General features: G+C 47.9%; 1 protein-coding gene across 1 annotated transcript in view; it reads left to right on the forward strand.

The window, feature by feature from the left end:
* Positions 1 to 473: 473 nt before the first annotated feature.
* supt20 (SPT20 homolog, SAGA complex component) overlaps positions 474 to 11,574 on the forward strand; it is a gene marked incomplete at its 3' end in the record, with an annotated part of 11,808 nt that continues 707 nt past the window's right edge. The window contains exons 1-19 of the mRNA XM_084473642.1: positions 474 to 586; positions 1,087 to 1,182; positions 1,304 to 1,339; positions 1,452 to 1,577; positions 1,888 to 2,014; positions 2,791 to 2,894; positions 3,516 to 3,632; positions 3,751 to 3,804; positions 4,166 to 4,305; positions 4,952 to 5,108; positions 5,531 to 5,587; positions 5,891 to 5,965; positions 6,821 to 6,990; positions 7,633 to 7,665; positions 7,778 to 7,886; positions 8,861 to 8,966; positions 9,559 to 9,714; positions 10,528 to 10,870; positions 11,134 to 11,246. Coding sequence (XP_084329768.1) covers positions 1,180 to 1,182; positions 1,304 to 1,339; positions 1,452 to 1,577; positions 1,888 to 2,014; positions 2,791 to 2,894; positions 3,516 to 3,632; positions 3,751 to 3,804; positions 4,166 to 4,305; positions 4,952 to 5,108; positions 5,531 to 5,587; positions 5,891 to 5,965; positions 6,821 to 6,990; positions 7,633 to 7,665; positions 7,778 to 7,886; positions 8,861 to 8,966; positions 9,559 to 9,714; positions 10,528 to 10,870; positions 11,134 to 11,246 — 2,026 coding nt within the window. The 5' untranslated portion in view covers positions 474 to 586; positions 1,087 to 1,179. The remainder of the gene's footprint in view (positions 587 to 1,086; positions 1,183 to 1,303; positions 1,340 to 1,451; positions 1,578 to 1,887; positions 2,015 to 2,790; positions 2,895 to 3,515; positions 3,633 to 3,750; positions 3,805 to 4,165; positions 4,306 to 4,951; positions 5,109 to 5,530; positions 5,588 to 5,890; positions 5,966 to 6,820; positions 6,991 to 7,632; positions 7,666 to 7,777; positions 7,887 to 8,860; positions 8,967 to 9,558; positions 9,715 to 10,527; positions 10,871 to 11,133; positions 11,247 to 11,574) is intronic.

Consider the following 11,574-nt stretch of genomic DNA (forward strand, 5'->3'; position numbering starts at 1 on the left):
GCCACCATCATTATTATATTTTATTATTATTATTATTATTATTATTATTATTATTATTATTATTATTATTATTTTATTTTTATTATTTTTATTATTTTTTATTTTTTATATATATATGTATCTTTTTTTTATTAATATCTATCCAAACCACAAACTAATCACTAGGGTCCACCAGGAACCTGCTAAAAACGCTTCTGTTTTTCTTGTATACATAGGAAATAAATTGATTTAAAAAAAATTCTAATCAATCAGATTAATTTTAAATAAACGACAATTAACTTTAACCCTGAGAAATATTACTTCACACGTTCACAAAAAAACTCATATCGCTATAGGCTATGATTATGATAAAAAATAGACATAATAATATATAATTATTTTTAATAGACGTAATAAAATAAGGTTTCGGGGAGCGTTCGCTGCCTCTGGTTCCGCCCACCAGAGCCCACACCGGAAGTTCAGCTGTTGTTGTTACACTGGAAGAAGATGGCTGCTGCTCCGACTTTTTTTCAATGAAGACACTGAAATTTCCTTTGCATTTCCTTCTTGCGTTGGAGTTACAGTCATCCGCTATGCAACCTAACAGGCAAGTCCGTCCTTTGTGTTGAAACGTGTGTTGCATCGTCGGCACGGGACTCTAGTTATCATAAACGCCAGATAATAACTTGCACATCTCTCATGGAACAGGCTAGCATGCTAGCGATAGCCACATTAGCCACCACCATCAAAGAGCTTGTTGCTGTGTCAAGCCAATCGCACACCTCCGATCACTGGGATCTCAGTGGGTTCGCTATCCACTAGACCAGCGCGGGTTTTTTTTTTTCTTCCGGGACGTTCTGTTGATTTTCCATTCACCATAACACCCCCTGTTATTGTAATGATAAACCTATTTCTGACGGATTGAACAACTTGTCTAAAACTATGATGTCTCAGTACGCCTCCATCGAAGGCTTTGTCAAGCTGACAAACTGACATCCGAGTTGACTCGGTAGCCAGGCTCTGTCTCGGATGCTACGGTTGTAACTTCTCCCAGTCTGCACCTCCTGGCGTGTGGATGCTCATAACTTGCACTGTGGTCCGCCCCAGGGTGTGAATGGTTTCATTAGGAAGGTGACAGCGTGGGGCTGAAAGGACAGCATCGTCTACCGACCCTCGCCTGGCAACTGGCGGTGGACCACGATGGTGCGTTCATTACCTCTCGTTTCATTCGCCCAATATAAATAGTGTAATTAAAATATACGTTTTTTGTTCATGAGTCCTGGCTGATCTTTAATACAATTTTTTTTAATTTTATTTCACCTAGCAACAAGTTTTAGAATATGCATTGGATCGAGCCGAGGTAAGAGTTGTCCTAGCCTTTAGTACACTCATGCATTTCATTGCATGCTTGTTATGACACTACCTGTCATTAATAAATAAATAAATATATATATATATGATCTTTTTTTCAGTACATTGTTGAAAGTGCTCGACAACGACCTGCCAAAAGAAGAATTGTATCTGGTGGCAGAAAAAGTTTGTATCAGAAACTCTATGAGCTGTACCTGGAGGAGTGTGAAAAAGAGCCAGAGTTAAAGGTAGGGGCTGTGCTTCTGTGTATGGGATAGTTAATGATATCAAGTCACCATTTCTTTCAATCCTGATTGTTATTAGATGCTAATATTATGATAAATGAAATATAACACATGCTGAAAGTGGTGATATCTGTGTACAATTGTCTTGCATGCAAAAAATGTAACTTGCTCGAGGTTGCAACAATCAGGACTGTACCAAATCCAGGTTTTTGAATCTATTGAAGAAATTGACTGGACTCAATACCAATTTGAATTTGAATTATTAACTAGTTTATAAATAATGTGTAATGATGTATTTTGCTTTGTCTTTCAGAATTTGAGAAGAAATGTGAATCTACTGGAGAAGCTGGTGTCCCAGGAGTCGGTGCCCTGCCTGGTGGTCAACTTGTACCCGGGCAATGAAGGCTACTCCCTCATGCTCCGCGGCAAGAATGGATCTGGTAGGCCTGATGCATGCACCGGTTCACTGAATTAAACCAGGTCAAAGTGCTGATGAACAGTTATCAGAACTATAATCTAGAATAAACAGCCTTACATGCAGAAGAGATTGCTTTGCTACACAAACCAGGTTATGGTAAACGTTGCGTGTGTCTCTCGTGCACTTTCATGGGACGAGCGTTCCAGATTTAGGAACGTGCGATCGAGCCGAAGCGCGTCACAGCAACTATTGGAATGCACGCCAATAGTCTGGTGTGTATTTCCACTGAACAGGAACGCGAGATGCAACAGTTATGCGGCTCGTTCACTTTGGAGGCGGTTGTTGAAAGTAATAGCAGAGAGGATTGTGGGAAAAGGGCAACCTTTCGACGTTGAAATTAGAGCAGCGCTCAACTTGCTATGCAAACTGCAGGCGTCTCAAGCAAAGCGCTGACGAGAGTAAACAGCAGCTGTGTGTTTCCAGGGAGCTGTCTGCAGCTATGTGACGTCCGACGGTATCGAGCGTGGGTAGCACTTCACTCTCCACCCGCCCCTTTTATGGGAAGAAATCTGTCTGGAAAACAATGTCTCTGTGTGTGTGTGTGTTTATTCTCACATAGAAGGTTCGCATCTTATATGGATCAAGAAAAGAAAAGACATTAATAATCCAGAAAGAATTGATTTAAATAAGTGAAAGAAACCAAAAAAGTTCCTCCATCGTGTCACTCGGCATGTGGTGGAGTTCTCTCTCGTCTCAACAAGTAAGCACGTCATTGTATTGTGTGGCTGACATCTGCAGACTCGGAGACGATCCGGCTGCCGTATGAAGAGGCAGAGCTGCTGGAGTACCTGGACGCCGAGGAACTGCCCCCCATCCTGGTGGACCTGCTGGAGAAGTCCCAGGTAGCACTCCCTGCTGGCGGCGTCGTAGAGACACTGATGCACCCCCACACACTCTCCATCAGATTAGTAGTGGCTAGGATAGGCTAGTGGTTAGGGTCGCTTGACTCGTTTTGATTTTGGCCCCCCCCTGATGCAATCCACCAGTATGCATCGCTGAGTGAGATGCTCAACCCCCCTACCTGCTCAGTAATGACAGTGTTTTTTAAAAACAAATGTTTTCTTGTTGGCTTGCGTTGTGTTAAGGGCCGATTATGGTCCCACGTTCACGCAACGCAAGAAATCCCGACGCAGAACCATAAAGGTTCACGACTGCGTCGAAGCGTCTGCGTGGTCCTTGCATTGCTTGAACGTGGAACCATAATCAGCCCTTTATGCATTGTATCACTTGCACACTGTTTGTCCATTGTTTTGTTTTTGGTTCGTCTCTCTTCAGACAATACTACAGTAGTGGTTGTATCAATTCAATATCTGATATTTAAGTGCACACTGTGTGTAATGGCATTAATGAACCGTGAGAACACAAGTGTGCACAAGGCTCTCCCTTTTCTTTAGACCAGACGAGCTCTTGCTCCGTGTTGAACTGAGTGTGCGTGGCTCATGGCTGGAGGTACTGTGTCACAGGTGAACATCTTCCACTGCGGCTGTGTGATCGTCGAGGTGAGGGACTACCGACAGTCTGGCAGTGCCAAGATACCCTCCTACCAGAGCAGACACATCCTGCTCAGACCCACTATGCAGGTAAAGCCCAGTGGGACACGCACAGCATGGGACTCGAACCACGATCAAACCACGACGTAATACCAGAAGTGGTGCCTGAAATATGAAGTTTGTATAATCTGTGTTTTGGCCCATCTAGACTCTGATCTGTGATGTCCATGCCATGACCAGTGACCACCACAAATGGACACAGGTAAACATGAGTGTATATATCTCATCGGAAAGACTTGAAGTATTTTGGCTGTGAAGCTGAACGTGTCAGAGTGTAGACCTAGAGACGGGTTGATCTGAGTAGCCGTGTTACATAATGGTGATCTTCAGACTCTTCTAATATAGTGAAACAAATGAATGACTTTCTGCCTAGATGGTATTGCAGTCTACAGTCATCCTCTATACGCTCTGAAGTGTGTTGGTTCTATCCCGCTATACGCTCTGAAGTGTGTTGGTTCTATCCCGCTGTACGCTCTGAAGTGTGTTGGTTCTATCCCGCTATACGCTCTGAAGTGTGTTGGTTCTGTCCCGCTGTACGCGCGTGGCTCCTCTCTGCGGTGCAGGACGATAAGCTGCAGCTGGAGAGCCAGCTGCTCCTGGCCACGGCGGAGCCCCTGTGCCTGGACCCGTCCATCTCCGTCACCTGCACCGCCAACCGGCTGCTGTACAACAAGCAGAAGATGAACACGCGCTCCATGAAACGGTACCGGTACAGGCCGGAGAGCCCTCCCTCCACGGGGCTCTAGGTGCCCAGTAGAGCCTCCATAACACCAACATTACTGTACGAAACGATCCGTTTTTGTATTGAATGGTGGGGGATGTGACTCATTGACCGCATTGTGGTGACGATTCCTCTGGAGAAACCCTTGAATGTGTTAATGTTGTGGGAGGAATGATGAACCGCATGGTGTAGTGAAACTAAAAATAAGCCAAGCTTTAAGTTTCAAACAAACTTATTAAAAATCGTTGCCTTATGGTTGAAGGCATATGGATGCTTATGTCGCTGTTATGCCTTTACACCCCAGCGGAACAAACGTGAAGTTAATCAAAGCGGCTCACAGCAGTTCAAAGCTGTTTATTCAAGCCCGATGCAGTCCTGACCATAGAGAACCTGCTACTCACTTTAATGTTACGTAGCTTCTGTTGTTTATTTCTCAAAATGTACCCCCCCCCCCTCTGTACCCTTGTTATGGTGGCATATTGCTGCACATGCAAGCCAAGACACTTCGCAATGCGAAAGTACAATTAAGTATTTTCTATTGTGCTCTGTATTCTATCGTGTGTGTGTGTGTGTGTGTGTTGTGCGCGCGTTTGTGTGTGCGTTTGTGTGTGCTGCGTGTTGTGTGTAGGTGTTTCAAGAGGCACTCGCGCGCGTCGCTCAACAGACAGCAGGAACTGTCTCACCTGCCGACCCCGCCCCAGCTGCGTCTCTACGACTACCTGCAGCGGCGCAAGGAGAGGCGGCCAGCGCCCGCCATCGACCTCAAGATCTCCAAGACTGGAAACGTGAGCCCCCCACACGCACACGCACACGCACACACACACACACACATGCAAGAATACACACATGCAAGAATACACACACACATGCAAGAATACACACACACGCACAAATACAGACACACACACACACACACATGCAAGAATACACACACACGCGCACAAATACAGACACACAAACACACACATGAACACAAACACAGACAGACACACGAATACAGACACACACACAGACACAGACAGACACACACACACTCGCATGCACACAGTGAGGCCTGGATTTGATCGTTTCATAAATTTCTTTCTTTAGATCTGTATATTAATAAAATATGTGTGCATGTAGGAATCAAACTGTTGATGTTTGTTTGTTTGTTTATCTTGCTCTCTCTCTCTCTCGCTCTACCCCTCCATGTGATTTTCCTTTCTAGTGTGTGGACATGTGGAAACAGAACAGCTGCCAGCTAACTGTACCCAGGGAAATAGATGTACGTAAGACCCACGCAACACAAACTACACAACGCAACCAAAGGTCACCCTGAAATCAGTCGCAATTGATTGCAATCGATGTTTATGTCTTGGCTCGTGACGGCTCGTGAGGTCGCGCAATACTGATTGTACGCGGCGTGCCAACGCCTGACAGAATCCACAAGCACGGCCCCAGAATGTGTCATCTGAAGAAGAACACAGAGCGCTGAGCTGCTCCTCCTGAGCTCCTGCTCCCATCAGGGTTCATAAGTGTTCCTCGCTGATCGGTCTGATGGTGGCCTGGTTGTCTGCTCTCTCTGAAGGTGGAGAAGTACGCTGTGGTGGAAAGGTCCCTGCAGCTGGAGGACCCCCAGCCCACGGTCATCTGGCCCGCCGAGGTAGGTCCCGAGCGGCAGACACGGCCAGTCGCCGCTGGCCCACAGAGCCAGTGGGATCACACCACTCACCCTACTGGTTACAGTGTGAGTGCAGTTGTGATGCCGGCATCTGAAGTTCAGTGATGAAATCACTGAATTTATTATGATCAAATAAATACAAAGGGAACCCCATTCAACATAACACATAAACCTTAAGATTCACGATGTAGGGGTTTGTCAATTAAAAGGTGTGGCTACTACTACCTTTGATTGGTCAATCAACAGTAGATGAAAAGATCCGGGCTATTTTATACCAAAACAATAAATCTATTATTCTTTATATATTTCTGATCTGGGAGCCGAGATCTGTCAGTTATTTGTGAAGGACATTTGCTGTGTGAATATGCAATTCGTGCTAAATGCGCTTTGTATGAAGCAATTTTAATTTTAGACAGCTCCCTGCTCATTCCTGACCAATCAGGACATCTCTCTCAACGTTCATACTACACCTTTTAACGTTGGAATTCACGCCAGGCAAATAGATTAAATAAGTACAGAGGATTCTCGGAACAGAGGATGGTGACCAGATGTTTTTTTGCACGTTTTTTTTTTTTTTAAGAAAAAAAAAGTATATATTTCCAGCAGATTGCAGGAAATTAGATTGCAGGAGTCTTAAAACGTGTGTTGAATCTAATGTGTTTTCAATTTGTTGTAATCAGTGTTGTCTTGGACTTGGCCGCAGTGGTTTAACCTGTATCAAGTTAGGTTATGTAACAGGTGAGCTCGGGGGTTTAACCCGTTAACCGGTGAGCTCGGGGGTTTTAACCCGTAATGGGTCAGCTCGGTGATATAACCATCCAGGCGTTGCTGTTGCAGGAGGTGGTGGACGACTACACGTTTGAATGTGAGGTGGGGGGCCAGGCCCAGCGGACCAAGGTCTCCATCTTCCAGTCGATGGGAGACCCGCTGGTCTACGGCAAGATCTACTGCGCCAAAGAACCAAAGACCGAGGACGACGCCTCGGACCTCAAGCTCATCCACCCACCGTAAGAACCACCACCACGCCGCCCGCCGCCCGCCGGGGGGGCCCTGTGTGGTCGCCCAGGGATGGCGCACGCGGCGTTTGTGTCTCCTGCACTTTGTGTTCCCGTACGCGTGTTTGTGTGTGCGTCTGCGTGAATGTGTGTATCTTTGAACGTCAAGTCAGAGTCAGGGTTTTGGAGTGTCTTGGGGCTGCAAACAACGATTATTTTCATAGTCTGTTCAATCCAACGGATGATGATTTAGATGAATCATACATTTGCGCAAATGCCATCCCATGTTACCAGAGTCGTAAGTGATGACTTAAATGTGCCGGCTTCATCTGACGAGCAGCCAAGACAAACTAAACTATCCCTTTTACAATCATCCATGAACCAAATATTTGAATTGAGCCGCGTGATTAAGCTGTACATGTTTATTTTTTGTATTTGATTACTGAATCAAAATATGATTTGATTACATCTCTGCTGAACTATTTATCTATTCATCGGCTTATAGTTGTCACCCTGATAGTGTGTTCATTAACACTTTAGTTTACGGTGCATATAAATGAATGCTGGGTGGTGTATGTTTTAATGCACTGTATTTGGGCCCCTATTGTGCACAGCTTTTATGGCCACCTAACGTGTTCCTCCTCTGGCTTTCAGTTTCCTCATAGGCTCAAAGATTGATGCAGATCGGTAAGTCACTTTACCAAAAAACACTGTCAGACTTTCATGATATTAAAGGTACACCCTGAAGGACTATCGGAGCAGTATTGCAGTGTGTGTGTGTGTGTGGGGTTCTCCACAGCTTCCTCACGCAGTACAAAGGAGTGTACGAGAAGGATGTCAAGTGTGCGGTGAAGATGTCCCATAGCTCGGTCAGCGTGGCCCCTCCCTCTCCCAGCAAGGACACAGAGGTGAGTCTGGACCCACACACGCCTAGACTGGGTCGCCCCGCCCATTCTACCGGCGATTTTGAGTTCGCCCTGCAGAAGGGTCTGGAGAAGAGCAATACATTTCTTTCTAGTTTCGATACGTTTTTGCGGGAGCCAATCACCAAGCTGGCTTTTCCCCCTGGCGCGCTATTGGCTGGTTTAACGCGATGACGACAGGGAAGCGACGGCGAGCAGCCAATTGCGTACAGAGTCAATTTAATTCCGCCTCTTGTGCTGAAGAAAATGACAGCAGCTTCCTCAGACCAACGTGAAATCTACGATTTGAGCTTAGTCCGGCACTAGCCAGGCTAATACACGCCTGCAGAGGAGGGAGACATCTCTGGCCTCCTGCTGCTGGGGTTTCCCTAGGAGCTGCGATGAATCTCTGTATTTGAAGGATGAAAATTAAAAAATGTTTAAAAAAAACGATGATAATACGGTTATATGCCTGTCGATGACACCGGCGTGGCTTTGATCTCTCAAAAAGGAAAGACAAATGACTAATAATGGGACCTGTTGGCCTGCGCGACGATGCCAAGGCGTTGTGCTAGACTCTTCTGCAGCTCTATCCCCAGAGGGCTGCCTGGACTGTTGATGGATATTAGGCGAGATTTTGTCTGAACCGAAGAAAGTATAGGACAGTGCCTTTTGGTTGCAAGTTTGAAGCCGTTAGCTTCATTTAAAATCACTACTAGTAAACTGCGATGCTTTCCAGTCGTAGGCGTCGTCTCTCTAGACTCCGACTCTATTCATGCGTCTCAAGTTGCTAATCGACTTAATCAATCAGACTGTACACAACGATGTCATGGATATCCACTGGCTACTCCAGAAGACCCCAAACCTTCCCCCCAGAGGCTAAAGAGCCGCCAGACGATAGCCGATGGGTTCTGAGATGGATTAAGCTCTGTCTGACTCTAGCTGTGGGAATGAGTAACAAACAGTTGTTTCTCCTGCAGGGAGACGGCTTGTCTGCGATGGTCCAGACGTCGGTCTTGGGTAAAGGAGTGAAGCATCGGCCCCCTCCAATCAAACTACCATCAGGAACCAGCAGCAGCACCTCAGGTACGGCCCTCACCTGGCCCAGGTATAAACACCTGGCCCGGGTATGACCCTCACCTGGCCCGGGTATGACCCTCACCTGGCCCAGGTAGGATCACTTGACCCAAGTGCAATCCCAGGACTCAGGTGCGATCAACCGACTCATGTATGACCATGAATGGCCTCTTTATAACCCAGTGGCCAAGTTGTATTTGTGTTCGTGTTAATGGGTTTCTTTATTTGATTTGACCAAATCCATGTCGACGCGTTGGGTGCAGACTTTGGCTGCGGTCACACAGACTGGAGACGTTTTATTATCCTTTCAGACACTTTTATCAGACTTTCAGCCCAGTGCTCATAGCAAACACATTTCAGAAAACAGGAGGCAGACGCAACGGCTGTGGCTTCAATTATTCTACCATTACCGTTTATTTGGAAATAGAGCTTGTTGGTCAGACCGGGGGATTGATCAAGGGTAACCGTGATCAGTGATGACTAGAGTTATGTTCTTGTTCGTACTGTGATGTTAATACAGTGTGATCTTGTTGTGATGTACTCGGCTCACTACTCTGAGTAACTAACGCTGAGGCCTTTGTGTCGCCGCGCGTTTGCTCAGGTAACCTCTACAGCTCCCTGGCCACGAGCGGCCTCCTCAAGTGCCCTACGCCCCCTCCTGTCAAGAACCAGTCCCTCACCAGGAAGCACTCCCTGGAGCTGGGTCAGATGGGCCTGCTGTCCCCCGCAGCGCTCTCCCCCATGGCCTCCACCCAGAGTGAGCGGCCTCTCTGTGTGTGTGTGTGTGTGTGTGTGTGCGTGCGTGCGCATCAGCGTCTGGTATGTGTGTGTGTGTCTTTTGGATTCTATTTGATCGATTAGCGCGGTCACGACTCCACACGTGAGCTCTGTCGTCGAGGGATGATAAAAAGCATTCCAGAGTTCTTTCAAGTGGATCCGGCGCCAATCTTGTGGTCTTGTTTTTTTCCCCGAACATGTCAACGTATATCCAACGGCGTCGGAACACAAACAAAAGCAAGTTTGACCTCTGGCAATTAGCACCGGCCTAGTGCTGTGTTTTATCACAACCAAACGCAGCTGTCAAACAAACGGAGCAGAACCAGGCCGACGTCATTCGCCGTAGCCAGGGGCCCCGGCCCCCGTGAAGCGCTGGGTCAGGGGACGCACCGGGGCGGGGGCCCATCTGACACGATGCGCATTCCCACTCCAGTAGGCGGGTCAGCAGTTCAGAAGGCCCCCGCGGGTCGAATCCCCGATGGGAGCGTATTTAGAAACCAAGTGAGGGTTTGAAAAGACTTGAAACAGGCCCGGATGCCGTTTCAAGTTCAACACTTCCAAGTTCAACACTTTCTGTTCCTCGTCTGGGAACAGACGGACGGCCAAACTGCTAATCAGAGATAGGAGAAAAAGAAGGAATCCATATTTGAGCTCTGATCCTATGTCCTTCATCTAAACCCCACTAATCACCAGCCCATCCCCACGGGTCTAGAAATGTGTTTTGATCTAATCTCACGGCGTTTACTCTCTCCTTCTCCCTTCCCCCCCCCCCACCACCCCCCATAACCTGCAGGGTCGGGCACCCCCACCAAGCCCTCCACCCCCACCAACACCCCCTGCTCCACCCCGCACCCGGTGGACTCCCTCCTGTGCTCCCCGCTCTCCATGGCCCCGGCGGGGCCCGACCACGGCGGCGGGGGCCTGCTGCCCACCCAGGGCCAGGCCGCCCTGCTGGCCCCCTTCGCCCAGCAGCAGCAGCAGCAGCAGCAGCAGCAGCTGGCCCTGGGCCAGTCGCTGCCCGTCATGACCATCCCCCTGCCCTCCATGGGGACGTCCATCGCCACGGGGACCACGGCCCCCACCGTCATGGCGGGCCCCGCTGGCCTCAACTTCATCAACGTGGTGGGCAACGTCTGGTGAGCAGAAGCCCGCCGTGACGCGCCGCGTTGTGTGTTTCATCACTTCTTTTTCCCCCCTTTCTTGTCTTTTCTTTCTCTCTTCTGTTCTTCTTTAGCTCTTTTTTCTGTTGTTTATTTTTCTCGTTGGCGTTGTTAATGAGTCACTGTCCTCGTGTTCGCTGAACGACGTTCCTCTGACTCGCGTGTCTGTGTGTGTGTGTGTGTGTGTGTGTGTGTGTGTGTGTGTGTGTGTGTGTGTGTGTGCGTGTGCGTGCGCGCAGCAGTCCACAGACACTAATGACTGGCTCCAACCCCATGCTGGGACCCAGCCTTAACCTGAGTGGGATCCTCCCAGCGGGGGGGCTGATGCCCGCCATGCAGTCCACCCAGACCGGTACGGCCCCGTCACGCCAGCGCTTATACACGACTCATGTCATGGAGTTTAATGTTCGCCGTCAGCCGCTTTGAAATGCATATTCAATAGATGTTATTTTAGGTCTTTTTTTTTTTTTTTTTTTTTGCCATGGGTTACCATATTGATTCATTCTTTGTTTCTGGGAATCTGCTTTGCTCTGTTGGATTGCTGACGTGTGTGTGTCTCTCTCTCTCTCTCTCTCTCTCTCTCTCTCTCTCTCTCTCTCTCCTCTCTCTCTCTCTCTCTCTCTCTCTCTCTCTCTCTCTCTCTCTCTCTCTCTCTCTCTCTCTCTCTCTCTCTCTCTCTC

The sequence above is a fragment of the Micromesistius poutassou genome (assembly GCF_964030765.1).
Source record: "Micromesistius poutassou genome assembly, chromosome: 10".
Taxonomy (NCBI): Eukaryota; Metazoa; Chordata; class Actinopteri; order Gadiformes; family Gadidae; genus Micromesistius; species Micromesistius poutassou.